Source organism: Condylura cristata, unplaced genomic scaffold (assembly GCF_000260355.1).
Source record: "Condylura cristata isolate star-nosed mole 26May11 unplaced genomic scaffold, ConCri1.0 scaffold00011, whole genome shotgun sequence".
Lineage (NCBI taxonomy): Eukaryota > Metazoa > Chordata > Mammalia > Eulipotyphla > Talpidae > Condylura > Condylura cristata.
The window spans coordinates 5,973,433-5,988,607 of NW_004567112.1; the positions used below are offsets into that span (position 1 = coordinate 5,973,433).

The window sequence follows — 15,175 nt, forward strand, 5'->3', positions numbered from 1 at the left end:
GTGGCCTGCGTCAGGGCGAGCAGCGCCAGCTCCGGGGTGTCTCGGGCCCTGGGGACCGGGGACGCCAGCGCCGTGCTGGGGAGGCTGCCGGGCGATGCCTGTCCTGTGTAACAGCGCTGTTCTCTTGCTTCTAGGTAGCCCCCCGTTTGCTGATGAAGGCGCCCCTGAACAATGCTTTGTGGCGGAAAGCCCTTCCCGTCCTCCTTGTCGGTGAGAGGAGGCAGGCTACCTCTGCCGTCTTTGAGCTTTTCTTCCGTCTGCAGGGACCCCCGGGTCTCCTGGGGGCTGGTGGTGGCGGACAGTGCTGCTGTTTGTGGCTTCTGGGGCTCCCAGGCCCAGATTCAGTCTTGGTTTGAGAGGTGATAGTTTCTCCATAGCTTCGCCTTTAGTTGTCAAAGGATGAGCGTGAGCCTGGAGACACGGGTTCCTTTTTTTTTTTTTTTTTTTAAGATTTATTTATTTGTACATACAGAACTGGGGTACAGGCGAGAGGCTTCACCAGAGACAGAGTGGGGAGCAGAACAGGCAGATCAACGACGAAGTACACTGCTGAGGGGAGCAGCGGGCGGTCAGGAGAGGTCTGCCGCGCCATGTGGTCACCTCCTGGGCAGGCGGGAATCAAACTCATGCGGAAGCGGCTTTAGCTTCTCAATACCGTGCTTTGACCCGCTGCGCCACCAGCGAGGGCCACAGGTTCCTTTTTTTAAGATTCATTTACTTTTTATGCACACAGAACTGGGGTATACAGGCCAGAGGTGCAGGGGCGGTGAGAGGCTTCACCAGAGACAGAGTGGAGAGTAGAACAGGTCGACTGATGAAGCACACTGCTGAGGGGAGCAGTGGGCCGATCAGGAGAGGTCTGCTGCGGCCTGCGGTCACCTCAATGCCTGGGGATTGAACTCATGCTGAAGTGGCTTTAGCTTCTTAGTGCTGCGCTTTTACCCGCTGTGCCATCTGGGAGAGCCTACATTTTTTTATAATAGTTTATTTTTCCATCATTTTGTGCCTTTTTGCTTCTCAGTTGTAATCCCCATCACCAGTTTACCCGTGTGCCATCACCATAATCCCAAACACTCCCCCAATTTTTGATACCCCACTCCACCCCTGTAAAATGTCTCTGGTATATTGTTGATCATTATTATCCCCCCACCTTGGTCCTTTATGCTCCTGCTATGCGTGAAACCATCCAGTATTTTTTTCTTTCTGACTTATTTCACTAAGCATGATCCCTTCCAGCTCCATCCATGTTGCTGCAAAAGGCATGTGTTTGTCTTTTTGCTCGCTGAGTAATATTCCATTGTGTGTATGTACCAATCTTTTTAATCCAGTCATCTACTTTTGGGCATTTGGGTTGGTTCCATGTCTTTCCAGTTGTAAACAGAGCAGCAGTAAACATGGGGGTGCAGGACACAGCTTACATTTGATGACTGTGCTCTACCTGTATAAAGACATGCCCTGGACGTGGGTTATTGCACGTGTCCTGGAGACCGTTTATGGGCAGACAGTACTGTTATTCCCATTCTCAAATGAGGAGCCTGTGCAGGGTGGAGGTTGTCCTAGATCCACTCAGGGAGGCACAGGCCAATGGGGGGTCCAGCTGGTGGGCGAGAAAGACACGACTGGCTGTTTCAAGGTCACCAGCTTGTGAGTTCATGAGTTCACGTTCCATATTTGGGCTTGGGGATAATGTTAGTGCTAAACTTTGGGAAGTTGTTTTACTGCAGCATGGTTAAGCCAGCTTAAGCAGTTAAGGGGGGTATTTCAAGGGCCCCAGGGTTTCCCTGCCATCCTGTCTGGGAGCTGGAGACTGGGCTTCAGGCTGAGCCCCTGCTGCTGGCTGTCAGTAGGATTCACAGCTGAGGGGCCAGTGCCATGTCAGGTGATCTCTACAGTGGCTCAGGGAGGGGCAGCCATTGGTAAGTCTTGACTCCCCCCAAAAATATGTTGCAGTGGCTGTGGATAGCTTACAGTGCAGCACTTTAACCTGTTGCACCACCAGGAAGGGCCCAAAGTGCCCTTTTTAAATAGATTTATTTATTTATATATACCAGAACTGGAGTGTAGGCTAGAGGCATGGGAGGGGGTGAGAGGATTCTCCAGAAACAAAATGAGAAGCAGAACAGACAAGTTAACTGAAACACACTGCTGCGGGGAGCAGCAGGTGAGACAGGCAAGGTCTGCCACGCCCCATGGGTCACCCCCTGGCTGGGGATCGAACTCCCGGCTGGCAATAGCTTGACAGTGCTGTCTTTAAGCCCTGCGCCACCGCAGAGGCCCCTCAGAGTGGGCCTTTTTTCATGGAAACACCTCTCTCTGTTGTGTTCTCTTTTTCATGGCCACAGCCCACATCAGTGGAATGAATGTCATGATGTCCCGAAGTTTGGAACCCATGCGGGGGATTGAGGTCATGGACAAGGAAGGCAATGTCATAGGCTACTCCAGAAAAGCCGGGACGAAGGTAGGGGCACGACAGAGCTGGGCCGCTTGCCCTTGTGGCAGAGGACTGACGCTCGCGTTCGAGAGCCAGGGACCCCGTGATGTCCTGCTTGCTCCGAGCCTGCCTTCCTGCTGGCTTACTCTCCAGGTGCTTCCATTTGCGCCCTGACGTTTGAACGATGGTGCATTAGTCTGGGTTCTCCGGGGGAGCAGCACCACAGGGCATTAGCCATGTAGCTCTCTGCATCTGTTCACGCGTTAAGGGATTTATTTCAAATAATTGCCTCATGCATTCGTAGGGACTGATACGTTGGGGGGCGTGTGGGCAGGTCGGTGGGCTGGAACCATGGACTCTATCGTCTTGCAGCAGAATTTCTCTGAGATTCCTCAGGTTTTGCTCTTCAAGCTGTCCAGCTCACTACCCCCCACATTGTGGAGGTGATGACCTTCACTTCAAGTCAGCTGATGTTGCTGTTTACACGTGTAGAAACCACCCCACTGGCAAGTTGATCTTTGGTCAAAGAGCTAGACATTTTAGCCTGGCCAGTTGGCCTGAAAGACTGACCGCCCCATCTGGGCCACGTGCCTGGCCCTCTGGGAGTGTAAGATGATGTTTTTCTAGCTCAGCCCCCACCTTCCTGGTCAGCTCTGGACTCCTGGGCGTCAGCAACACCCTCCCTGATCCCTCACAGCAGATTTCCTTAGTCTTCATCTTTACAATTGCTGTCTAAGATGGCCTGTGGAAACCCAATGCCTTATAAGATATAAAGCCCAGACTCTTATAAAACCTCAATTTTTAGTAATTTGTAGTTTTAGATAGTATATTCTCTTGCTCAAGTCACGTCAGTGGCTTCTGGGTATAATCAGCTTTAAGAACCTATAACCATCGGTGGAGCCTGATTTATTTTTGTATTATAATTGTTTATTTTTACATCATTTTGTGCCTTTTTCCATCTCCAGATCACCCGTGTGCCATCACCACAGTCCAGAACACTCCCCCCTCCACCCCATTTTTTATCCCATTTCCCACTTAACCCCCATAAAATGTCTCTGGTATATAATTATTATTATTTTTATTTTTCCCGTGGTCCTTCATGCTCTTGCTATGAGTGAAACCATGCGGTATTTTTCCTTTTCTTTCTGGCTTATTCCACTAAGCACGATCCCTTCCAGCTCCATCCAAGTTGCTGCAGAAGACACGTGCTTATTTTTTTTTTTGATCGCTGAGCAATATTCCATTGAGTATATGTACCAGGATGTGGACTCTTTTTATTTTATTTTTTTAAAGATTTATTTATGCATACAGAAATGGGGTACAGGTCAGAGGTGCAGGGGCAGCAAGAGGATTCACCAGAGTCAGAGTGGGGAGCAGAACAGGCAGATGGGCTAAGCACACTGCTGAGGGGAGCAGCAGGGGGGTCAGGAGAGATCTGCTGCGCCCTGTGGGTCACCTCCGGGGCAGGGATCGAATTCGCACTGATGCAGCTACAGCAAGCTTGCAGTGCTGTGTCCTAACCCATTGTGCCACCAGGGAGGGCTCTTAACAGCTTTCTTGACGTGTCATTTCCATCCTATGAAATCCACCCATTGTAAGAAAAGAGGTTGATGACTTTTAATCAATTCACACACCACAGTCCACTCTTAATCATGGCCTCAGCCTCAGAATTCCCCCATGCCCATCCGCCATCTCTCCCCACTCCCGCTCCCATCCTGGGGAAACCCTGGTCTGCCTGTCAGCAGTTTGTCTTTTCTTGAAATTTCATGTAAGTGAGTCGCACACGCCTTGTCTGTATCTGACTCCTTTCACTCCTGAGAGTCAGCCCCTTGGGTCACAGACGGCCTGTGGCTGGTCAGGCTCCTCTCGAGGGAGGTAGCTAGCGCCTTTGGCTTCTCCGTCTCCAGGCAGGGGACATGGGGTGGTGTCCAGTTTGGGGCCTTGATGAATCATGCAGCTGTGTGTGTGGACATATGTTTGCATTTCTCTTCAACTCAATTTAAACATAGCTGTGTTGTAACTGAAGAAAAAATAATTTTAATTGTATTTTTTTAAGTTGATGGGATGGTGGTTGATAGCGCTGTGTCTGACTTATGGGCGCAGGTTCATAAGCTCTGTGGTCACTTCAGCTGGCACTGCCGGTGTTGGGGCGGTGAGCTGGGCTCAGCAACTCCTCAGCGCCCCCTCCCACCAGGCACAGTGCTGGGCTGTGAGCACCCAAACCCTCACCCTTAACCGGAGCACTGAGCCTCCCTAAAGGGCAGCAGCCTCCGGCCTGGCCAGCTGGGGAGAGCCAGTCCATCCCCGAGGAGGGCTCCTGTTTGTCTGAAGGCCAAGGTGGGTGAGAGGAAGGCTTGATGGTTTGCTTTCAAAACAGTTTGTCTCTTCAGAGTAGCGTCTGCTACCGTGCATAAGTAGAAGCATTCTTTTTGTCATTTCCCTGTCACCGAAAGGTTTATTTCTTTTGGCTAAAATTTCAGAAACTGCGTATGCAGCAATATCTGATTGTAACAGGGCCCCTTTGATCAGATTTCAGGGCCTGGTCCGTGGTGCTGCCCTTGACTGGCCTGGCAGCCCCGCCCGGCCACACGTCCTCCCCGGCACGCGGGATGGACTGAGGGAGCCAGCCTGCCCGGCCACGTGGACACACTGCTCAGCAGCTGCGTTTCTCTCGCCAAAGCCGAGCGAGGCAGTGGACTAAATTCGTGGTGCCTGAACATTTATTTTGGGAGCCCCCTCCTCGGCTCCCTCTGTCCTGGGGGGCAAAGGCAGGGGCGAGGGGAGCATGAAGCTCCCTGCGGGGGTGCCGGTGTGGGAGAGGAGCCGAGATGGGTGGCGGTTGTCAGGGCCCAGAGGCAGGAACCCAGCGCGGGAGTGTTGGGGGCAGGGATGGTGGGGTCTGAGTCTGGCGACCTGGGGACCAGCAGTGCTGTTTCGGGGTTGGGTCTGATGCCGGGGTTCACTTCTGATATTGGTGCGCGTCATGGATGGTCTGGTTTGCCTGGGAGGTCTCAGGTGGCCCCGGGCGACTCCCCAGAAATGGTGCGTGTGGCCGATTAGCACAGTCACGTGTGGCGTGGGCAGGAGGGCAGGATGTCACAGGCTGCTGACATTTCCTGCCAGGTTTAATTATGTTGTGGGCTACTGACAGCAGCAAACAGGTGCCTACAGGTGGACTCTCGTGCACTCCGTGTGGGCATGATGCCACCCCAGTGCTGTCGGAGTGGGTTTCTGGGGGAGTCCTCTGCTGGAAGGCTGGGGTAACCGGATGAGGGGTGCAGCTCAGGGTACAGAGGCTGGTGGGTTGGAAGGAAAAGGGAGCAGTCCTGGGCAGGCCCAGTGTGTCCACGCTCCAGCTGCCGCTCCGGCCCTTGGGCGGATCGCCTGGAGCTGCCTTTGCTGTGCACAGTGAGTGTTTCGGGGTGGTGGGGAGCTGTGGGGGGCCACAGTGGGATCTCGCGCTCCCGGGCACCGGCCTGCATGCATTTTCTCAGCGAGGAGGGGCAGACGCCGGCAACCCCCCCACGCCACAGGCTAAGCTGCTTCCTCCCACTCCCGTCCACCAGGCTGTGAGGGACACGGCGACATCCAGGGCGCTGCTCTTTGGGACCTCAGCTCTCATTCCGGAAGTCTTCTCCTTCTTTTTCAAAAGGTAAGGAGCCAACAGAAACCACCCCTTGGGCGGGGAGAGCAGACCGGCTGCCGGGGGAGGGCGGGGCGGCCGGCTCAGAGCCCCACCGTGCCACGTCCGCGATCTCCTGGAGCAGAAGCTGCAGCGCAGACAGGTTATGCTTATGACGCCTGTGTGCCAGCTACTGCTGTAAAAACCGAAAGGGAAATGCTGTAAAAGATCTGGACAAAGGAATGGAAAAGCAGAGGTATAAGCTCCCAGCTCCCAGGTGGGAGTCAGCATCGTGGCCGTCAAAATCCTTATAAAACTTGTTGAATACTAAACCTAGGGCGGAAGGGAGCAGACACGCTGCTTGTCATCTTCCTGCTCTATGCTTCCTCACAGCTTGGACGGTAGGGCTGATTCCGGCAGGTGGATCCAAATGTGGCTCCAGCCACCTGCCCTGTCAGGCCCCGTCCTGGGGCAGCTCCAGCCTTGGGTGCGTCCCTAAACCTGCTGAGCACGTTCCCCACTTCTGGAGTGACGGGCTTGGGTGGGTGCAGGTGCTCCCAGCTGGGACTGGCCATTCCCTGGCCTCTTCTTCCCCTTCCCTGGCCTCTTCTTCCCCTTCATTCCAAGCACTACAGACATTAGATGGAGTTGTTAACACCAATTGTCCTTTTGAGAAGAAATGGCCCATGAGGGCCTCCCTGGTGGCACAGGGGCTGAGTCTCAGCACTGTCAACTGTCAACAGCCACTGCAGGATGAGTTCGATCCCCAGCCAGGGAGCTGACCCACATGATGCAGCAGACGCCTCCTGTCTCCCTGCTGCTCCCCTCAGCAGTGTATTTCAGTCCATCTGCCTATTCTGGTCCCTGCTCTGTCTCTGGTGAATCTTCCCCCCCCTGTACCCCAGTTCTTGTATGCATAAATAAAAGAAAAGTAAATCTTTTTAAAAAGAAAGAAAAGAAGTGGCCTATTAGAGGGCCTGGGAGCAGAGCGGCCATTTGAGAAGCCAGCTGCTGTCACTTAGGCCACAAGGTTGCTGGACACAGGCTGCAGATGTCACCGGTGGACCATATGTAGAAGCCAAGTGGCGATCCTGCCCCTCCTGCACGGCGCCGGCTTCCTTTCCCGTCACGCACCTGCCCGTAACTCACAGTGTCACGGCGCACCAGAGAAGGCATGCCTGTCCTCAGCCCCCAGTCTCCGGGCTCAGCTGCCCAGTGCTGACTGTCCACTCCAGGCTAGGAAACCCCCACTGGACGTCAAGCGGGGCAGCGGCCTAGGCAGAGCCAGTTGTCACTTCCTGGCTGTCCCACAGGACAGGGGCTGTCTGCTGGGTCGGGCCTGAAGCACTGTGGCCGGCCTCGGAGCTGGCCTCCTGGGAAGCTGTGTTCCTCCGCCTGGATGACTGTAGCTCCCTGGTGGGGAGAGACGGTCTGCATGTTCCAGGGGTGCTGGGTGCCCAGGGACCCCCAGACTCTCAGGTGGCTTCACAGGCGCCATCCCAGAGCCACCTGGGGTGACCACCGCGGCTCTGATAACCCAGCCCTTTCACCTGCAGCTGGAAGACACAGCAGGGGCACGTCCTGTCTGGGAGCGCACGATCTCAGTGGCCTAGCCCCTGGGCCCCGGCACCCCCAGGCGTTGGACTCTGGGCAGGGTTTCTCTTCCCACGTGGTCGCCCACTCTGAAAGGTCATCGAGGATGTGACATCCAGGCAGCAGAGGCAGGCAGGGAGTGCAGGTTCTAGAATCTGACTTGGGGCAAGGACTTAACCCTTCAGGGGCTGCGTGTGTGTGCACACGCGTGCGTGTCAGTACCCCACAGTGCAGCTACCGGTTCTGCCTGCTGGTGCGGGTGGGGGAGGGCTGGCCACACAGCCTGCACCTGAGCTGTGCCTGGTCTCTTCTAGGTCCCAGATTTTCCAGCAACATCCGTGGTCATTGTGGACCTTAAAGCTGTCCTGTACCGTGCTGGTAATGGGGCTGATGGTGCCGGTGTCTTTCAGTATATTCCCACAGATTGGACAGGTAAGTGCCCCCCATTTGACTTTCTAAAAATAACCCACAAAAGTTTTTTTTTCTCTCATTATAAGAATAAGTTATTTCCTTCCTATAAAGCTGCAACATTTACAAAAATATGAAACAAGGTGACTTTTTACACACATTCCCATTCTCCCTCCTGTCCCCTCCCCCCGTCAGTCTTGGGTTCTCTTTTTTCTCAATAGTACATCAGGAGCATTTTTCTGGGGCATTAAAACACAAACCAAGAGACTCCCAACCTGTGAGCCACTTAAATATATTCCAGACCTTCCATTGCATTGCTGGTATCGACCCAGTAGGACTTTATGCCGTGATGGGAAAGACCACCTCTGACTGACCAGTCCAGGAGGCACTAGCCATGTGGACACTGAGATCTTGCCACAGTGAGATCGAGGCCACAGTGACTGCAACCTGGCATTTAGTAGTGTTGAGTGCCGTTGTACCTTAAGCGTGACGGGCAGTCAGCGGGGCTGTGTGGGGCCTTACCGTCTACAGTGGTCTGTCTTACACCTGCTATGAGTCAGACCCCATTCCCAGCTCCTCCGTGACCTGGGACCATTTGCGTCAACCCTGAGACTCAGTTTCCTTATCTGTTAACCAGAGATGCAGATAGTGGCATTTCTGCCGAGGGCTGCTGGCTGGGATCAGGGGCCTAGATACTGGTAGCAGTTTCTGAATTTTCTCAGCCAGACATTTCCTGTGCTTGTTTCTGAACCTGGAGTTAAGTCAGTCATGTGCTCCAAGGCCTGTGTGTTTCCAGAGTGACCTGTAGAGTTAAGGTTTGGAGTCCTTCACTCAGGCAGTGAGTGGGGGGGGGGGGGGAGAGCAGCGCATTAAAATAAGATTGTAGGGCCCTCCCTGGTGGCACAGCGGGTTAAAGCAGAGCACTATGAAGTTACGCAGCCACTGCAACATGAGTTCAATCCCCGGCCAAGGAGGTGACCACAGGGCGCAGCAGACCTCTCCTGACCCACTGCTGCTCCCCTTAGCAGTGGATTTCAGTGGATCTGCCTGTCCTGTTCCCCCACTCTGTCTCTGTTGAGTCTTCTCACCCCCCGCACCTCTGGCCGTACCCCAGTTCTGTATGCATCAATAAATCTTTAAAAAAAAAATTGTAGAAGGAAGAATATTTTGATTCTCAGGGATGGGTTACAAAACTGCAGTCAGCGGCTCCTTGCCCGTGATGGTACCGCCTACCGCACAGGCATCGCAGGAGTCTTAATCTCCTGGGATTTCCTGCCTCTGCGATCTGGTTTCCTCCCGAGCTCTTGTGTTCTCCCTCCAGCCCTGGCTGAGGGGTGTTCTGGCGGGCAGCAGGAAATGCAGAAGCCATGCCTGGTGGCTCACGCGGGTCTGGATTGAGCTGTGGTGTCTGCTGGAGCTGCCAGCCCAGGAATCCTGACCCGCTGGGGGAGTCCTGACCTGCTGGAAGTAGCTCAACCACTTAGGAAGATGCCAGGACAGGAGTCGTGCAGGAGCTGGCCCCAGGGAACTAGGGAATCCCCATAGGTGATTCGGCTATGGGGTGGCAGGGTCGGGTGGGCCTGGCTAAAAGCCTGGGCTCTGGCGGGATGCTGACACCTCAGAACCCCAGAAGGTGATAGAACCTTATTGTGGAGGCAGCAAGGGAGATGTTTCAGGGGAGATTGCATTTGGGAAATAGAGGTCTTTGTTCTGCATTGTAGAGGGGAGTTGGGGGGCTTCTAAGTGGAGGTGCTCGTCAGCTTGGGGTAGGTCCATGGTGGTGGGACACAGGAGGAGATACCCACCCTTCTGGGCTCTTTGTGGACTGGCCAGGTAGCCAAAGCAGCATCAAATGGCTTAGTGGAGGGAACAATCAATTTAATAACCAAATAACCAGTCACAGGGTAAACTGTAATGATGATTCAAATCCTGCTATTCTTGTGCGAAAGGATTCATCTCCTGAACTAGAGAATGGGGTGAAGGCTCCAGGAAACCACGGGGAAGGGACCATGTGGGAGAAGGGGGGCGCTGGGGGGGGGGGCGGCTAAGGGCGTGGCCGTGGCTTCCTCCTTGATTGGGGGAAGGGAGCTGTGAGCTTCTTCCTGGACTAGGGGAAGGGCAAAGGGATTAAGGGAAGGCAGGGTTTGGTCCTCAATCTTCTAGGACCTTCATTGTTCTCAGCTGAAAATCATCTGCATGCCTGGGAAAGGCCTCTTGAGACCCTAGGGGCGGTCCCACTTGAGCATCTGCATAGGTTCGAGAGAAACACAGAACTGTGAGAACTGTGCGTGCTCGTACTGGGGCTGAAAGTGAGAATGGGATCCGCCATGTTCCTGGCTTAGGACAGAGAATATGCAAGGAAGGGCGCAGATGCGAGGGTTCCATTGGCTGTAGGATCAGGAGAGTGCCTTGAACAAGGTGGGAGTCTGTTCCGCATTCACGCAAAGTGAGGTGGCCATTCTAGGCAAGGCAGCTGTGTGTTGATTCCTTGATCTTGGGACACCACTGGCCCTAGGGGTGGACCCTGGTCTTCCATCCCAGGGGGCTGTGCGACTCTTCTGCACCCAACAGTTATGTGACGAAGCCATACAGCTGAGGAGGTTGGGAGACGGGGTCTTAATTCAGGATCTGTTTAGCCTTCTGCTGCTGTGGAAGGACAGAGGGCAGCCTGCTGCCGGCTTTTGTGAGGATAACTGGCACATGTGGACATGGCTGGGGCATGACTGAAGGTAAACACGGGGTGATCGGAAAAGGAATTGTCAGCTGACCCAGGAAGGCTGCATGGAAGAGGTAGGCTTTGGAAATGGAATAAATTTGAGCAAAGCAGCAATAGGGATGGGCAGGGGACGCTCCCAGTGTCAGGTGCAGGGCTGGGGATGCCCATGGCGGGGTACATGTGGCTGAAGGATGGCAGGATGCTCGAGGCTAGACGACTGGACCTGCAGGCCAGGCCAAGGAAGCAGGCTCCGCTCCAGAGGCAGAAAGTGGACTGTGCCAGACTTAAAGGGGGACAGGGCTCTCAGAGGCCAGAGGCAGGACATGGAGTCCATCTACCCTTGTGACCTCCTCCCACATCAAGACTGGGCATTTGCTGGGCCTTGAAAATAACTCCCGTGGGCATGGAGGCGGCTGAAGGGTCCTGGGCCTTGTGGCACCAGTTTCCTTACCTTCCCCAGCTGGCACGGCCAACTCCACTTGCAGTGCCCACTGCCAAGAAGATTCCAGGTGTTTTGTCCCGATTTTTGTGGCCAGCCACAAGGAAGAAAGATGGGAGGCAGGAAGGCTGAGCAAGTAGTTTATTGCTCCCGGGCAGCAGCTGAGACGGAGCCTCTAGGTGGGATCCGCAGCTGTTGCGTGTGCTGTAAGGGGAAAGTGTCTCTTAGATAGGCTCTAGGTGCGGTTTTAGAAAGCTGACGTGGCGCTGTACACCTGGATGCAGGCCCATTGTGCTGTTGCCCTTCTATGGTCACACAGGTAGCCGTTGTGAGTGTTACTGGTCACCCTCAACACCAGGCCCCTGCCCAGGACCTCAGGCACTCCACGAGGCATCTGGAACCCTAAGGAGCCCGGCCCGCCAGGGAGGTGTGGCCTTTCCCAAGCAGCATGGTGCTGCCTCTGCCCGCCAGTGTCCACTCGACCCCTGCGGCCGTGCTGGATAGAAATGTGGCTGGCCTGAGGCTTTCCTGTTCATTTGGTCTGGTGAGGTGAGATGATGGCCTAGTCACTGCAAAACAAAGACTTTGTCACTTGGAAGTCCATACCAAAGTAGCTGTAGGTAAAGTGATACACCTGAGAATTGCCTTAAATTACCGGGGAAAAGCCTCACCTGGGTGTGGAAGACACTTGATAAAGCGAGGCTGGCAACTGTTAGTGGTTAAAGCTGAGCCGCGAGAACCTGAAGCTTCTTCTCACTCCTCTGCATTTATTTGTTTGATATTTTCCACCAGAAAGTTTTTTTTTTTTTTTTTTTTTTTTTAAAGAAAACTGCTGCTCCCTGTGGCACAGCCGGTTGGGCACAGCACTAAGAGGCTGGAGCTACTTCAGCGTGAGTGCGATCCCTGCCCCGGAGGTGACCCACATGGCGCGGCAGGCCTCTCCCCTCTGCTCCCCTCAGCGGTGTGCTTTCTCAGTCGGCCTGTTCTGCTCCCCCCTGTGTCTGGTGAATCCTCTCACCGCTCCTGCACCTCTGCCTGTACCCCAGTTCTGTATGCATCAAAAAATAAAGACAGTGGGGAGCAGGACAGGCAGATGGATGAAGCACACTGCTGAGGGGAGCAGCGGGCGGGGCAGGAGAGGACTGTGGCACCCTGGGGGTCCCTCCCTGGCCGGGGATGGAGCTCAGGGGATGGAGCTCACTAGAAGCGGCTGCAGCCAGCTTGCAGCGCTGCGTCCTAACCCGTTGTGCCACCAGAGAGGGCCACCACCAGGAAGTTTCTAAGAAGCAAGGTTACATTAGTTTTGCTGTAGATTGGACATCACTAAAAAAGTTGAACTGTGAAATTCTGGAATTTTTTTTTTTTTTTTAAGATTTATTTATTTGTGCATACAGAACTGAGGTACAGGCTAGAGGCTCAGGGGTGGTGAGAGGCTTCACCAGAGACAGAGTGGGGAGCAGAACAGGCTGAATATCGAAGTACACTGCTGAGGGGAGCAGCGGGCGGGTCAGGAGAGGTCTGCCACGCTATGTGGTCACCTCCCGGGCAGGCGGGGATCGAACTCATGCAGAAGCGGCTTTAGATTCTCAGTGCTGTGCTTTAACCCGCTGCGCCACCAGGGAGGGCCTGGAATTTTTTTTTTTTAACTTGCTTCTAAGGCAAGAAAAGTTACTTTGGACATTACAAACTTCGCTTTGTCTTTCAGATACAATGCAGTCAGCTTGAGAAGGAAATCCAGGCCGCCACGGAAGAGACGGAGCTCTTCTACAACAGAGGGGTGTAGGGAGGTTTAGGGGAGTTTGTTTGGCTTGAAAACCTTCCTCTCCTCAAGGTTTGCTTTTCAAGAGCTCTGCCAAGTCTCCTGGAAATCCCAGAGGTGCCGCAGTTCCACTTCCCAGACGGTGTCAAGGCTGGTGGGGTCTTGAGAGAACTGAAGCTGCTGTCCAGTCTGGCCCAGCCCCTCCAGCACCCCTGGGGCTGGGCGATTCAGATGCGGTTGTCCAGGGCCGAAAGGCTCCTGAGAGGTTACTATTAAATGTTGTGTAAAGCGGAGCATTTGAAAAAATTAAAGAAGGGTACCCAGGACACAGGCATCAGCTGGCCCACCTTGAGATAAGTAGGAACCTCTGGGGGTCTCCAGCCACAGCAAACATCCTTTCCTACAGCTTATCCCTTTCCTGGGCAACTACTTCCACTCTGCTCCAGGCCACCCAGCTCCTTTGTGTCACTGGCTGCCGCCTGGGGAAACCCCCGGCAGTCTGCCAGTGGGGCACCTTCCCCCACCCACACCCACCCCGTCCTCCTCCAGGGAGGGCTGCAGTGCCCTGGGCTCTTCCACCCCTTCCACTTGGCCCGGCCCTGTCGGGTCCCCACAGCCAGCCGCCTCTCCCCCCTGCAGTGAAACTGCTTGATTCATGGCCTCATGAAACAGCAGCCTGTAGAGAGCACGGTCGCCCCTAGGCTGCCCCAGCATCTCTCTCACCTTGCTCTGCCCCTGGCTGGGCTGCCACTCCAGGCCGCTTAGATGTCCTCTGACCCGCCCGGCCCTGAGCATGGCCCCACGTGCCGTTGCAGCCAGCTGTTGGCCACTTCCATGAAGCCATACCCCTCCCAGTCTCGGAACTGCAGCGCCCCTTAGTTACTATCTGGCCTGGCCCTCGGCCTTTTCTTAGCCTCCTCTGTAGCCCCAGCCCAGCGGAGTGAGGTTCTAAGCTTGCCCTGTCTGGGCCCTCTGGTCCGCAGACTCGGTCCAACAGTGCCCCCTGCCGGCACTAATTCATCTCTGGTCTGGCTCCCGCCCAGCCAGGCCCCCACCAGCTCTTCCAAATCTTGTCTGGTTCAAATGGCTTCCCAGGGCGTTGGGATCAAGTCCACATTCCTTCCCATGGCAGACAAGAGCATTTTATCACACACACCGCTTGCCACTCTTTCCTTACTCCGGACCAACATCCAGTTCCTCGAGTGAGCTGTGGTCACGATCTGTGCCCAATCTGTGCCCTCTCGAGGCTACTTCCTGCTTAGGCGTCCTCTGATGCTAGCCACTCCCTCCAGGAAGCCTTCAGGAGTCACAGTCCTGACTCAGGACTCTCCGCTCCCTGAGCACCTGCCGTACCACAGTGGCTCGTTAGGTGCTCCCTAGACCCCAGGGTACAACACGGTTCCTAGCGACGTCCCGAGCACCTGTGGACTGCAGGAGGCTTCCAACACACCTTGTCCCAAATCTTCAGACTTTCAAGGCCTTTCAGTTTTTGCTAGGTAAGAATAGTGGCTCCTTCCAGTCGAAGGGATTTCACAATAGTCAAGGGCAAAATCAGTGGGAATGAGCTGAAGCTGGCTCAGTACAGTCACCGGCTTGTGCCAAACAAGACTAAATAAAATGTGTGAGGACTGGGTGAGCTTTTTGTTTTTTAATAATATAATAGTTTTATTTTTACATAATTTTTTGCCCTTTTCCATCTTAGTTATAATAATAATCCCCATGGGCTTCCCATCACCAAACCACCCGTGTGCCATCACCACGGTCCAGTGCGTTCCCCCCCCCCCCCCCCGTTTTTGATCCCATGCCCCACTCCACCCCCATAAAATGTCTGGGATATAGCTGCTCATTATTATTTTCTCACCTGGTCCGTTCTACTCGTGCTATGAGAGAAGCCATCAGGTATTTTTCCTTTTCTTTCTGTCTTATCTCACTAAGCATGATCCCTTCCAGCTCCAGCCATGTTGCTGCAAAAGGCCATGTGTTTATTTGGATGCTGAGTAATATTCCGTTGTGTATATGGACCACATCTTTTTAATCCAGACTGGGGGAGTTGTAGCCTCTGACAGGTGACAGTAGAAAGGTGAGCATCTTTTTTTGAAGGAGACTTTCAGGTGGGGGCTGAGTAGGGCAGGGAGGAATGAGCTGGAACCTACCCCTTCCCTGGCAAACTGGTCTTCTTTCTTACCCGTGTAACTGCACGTTTGCAG

The 15,175-nt window shown here is 54.3% G+C and overlaps 1 protein-coding gene across 1 annotated transcript in view; it reads left to right on the forward strand.

The window, feature by feature from the left end:
• SFXN4 (sideroflexin 4) overlaps window positions 1–14,484 on the forward strand; it is a 25,520-nt gene extending 11,036 nt beyond the window's left edge. Inside the window, exons 10-14 of the mRNA XM_004680977.2 lie at window positions 135–210; window positions 2,343–2,458; window positions 5,998–6,083; window positions 7,961–8,078; window positions 12,915–14,484. Of these exons, the coding sequence (XP_004681034.2) occupies window positions 135–210; window positions 2,343–2,458; window positions 5,998–6,083; window positions 7,961–8,078; window positions 12,915–12,992 (474 nt within the window). The 3' untranslated portion in view covers window positions 12,993–14,484. The remainder of the gene's footprint in view (window positions 1–134; window positions 211–2,342; window positions 2,459–5,997; window positions 6,084–7,960; window positions 8,079–12,914) is intronic.
• The last annotated feature ends 691 nt before the right edge of the window (window positions 14,485–15,175 follow it).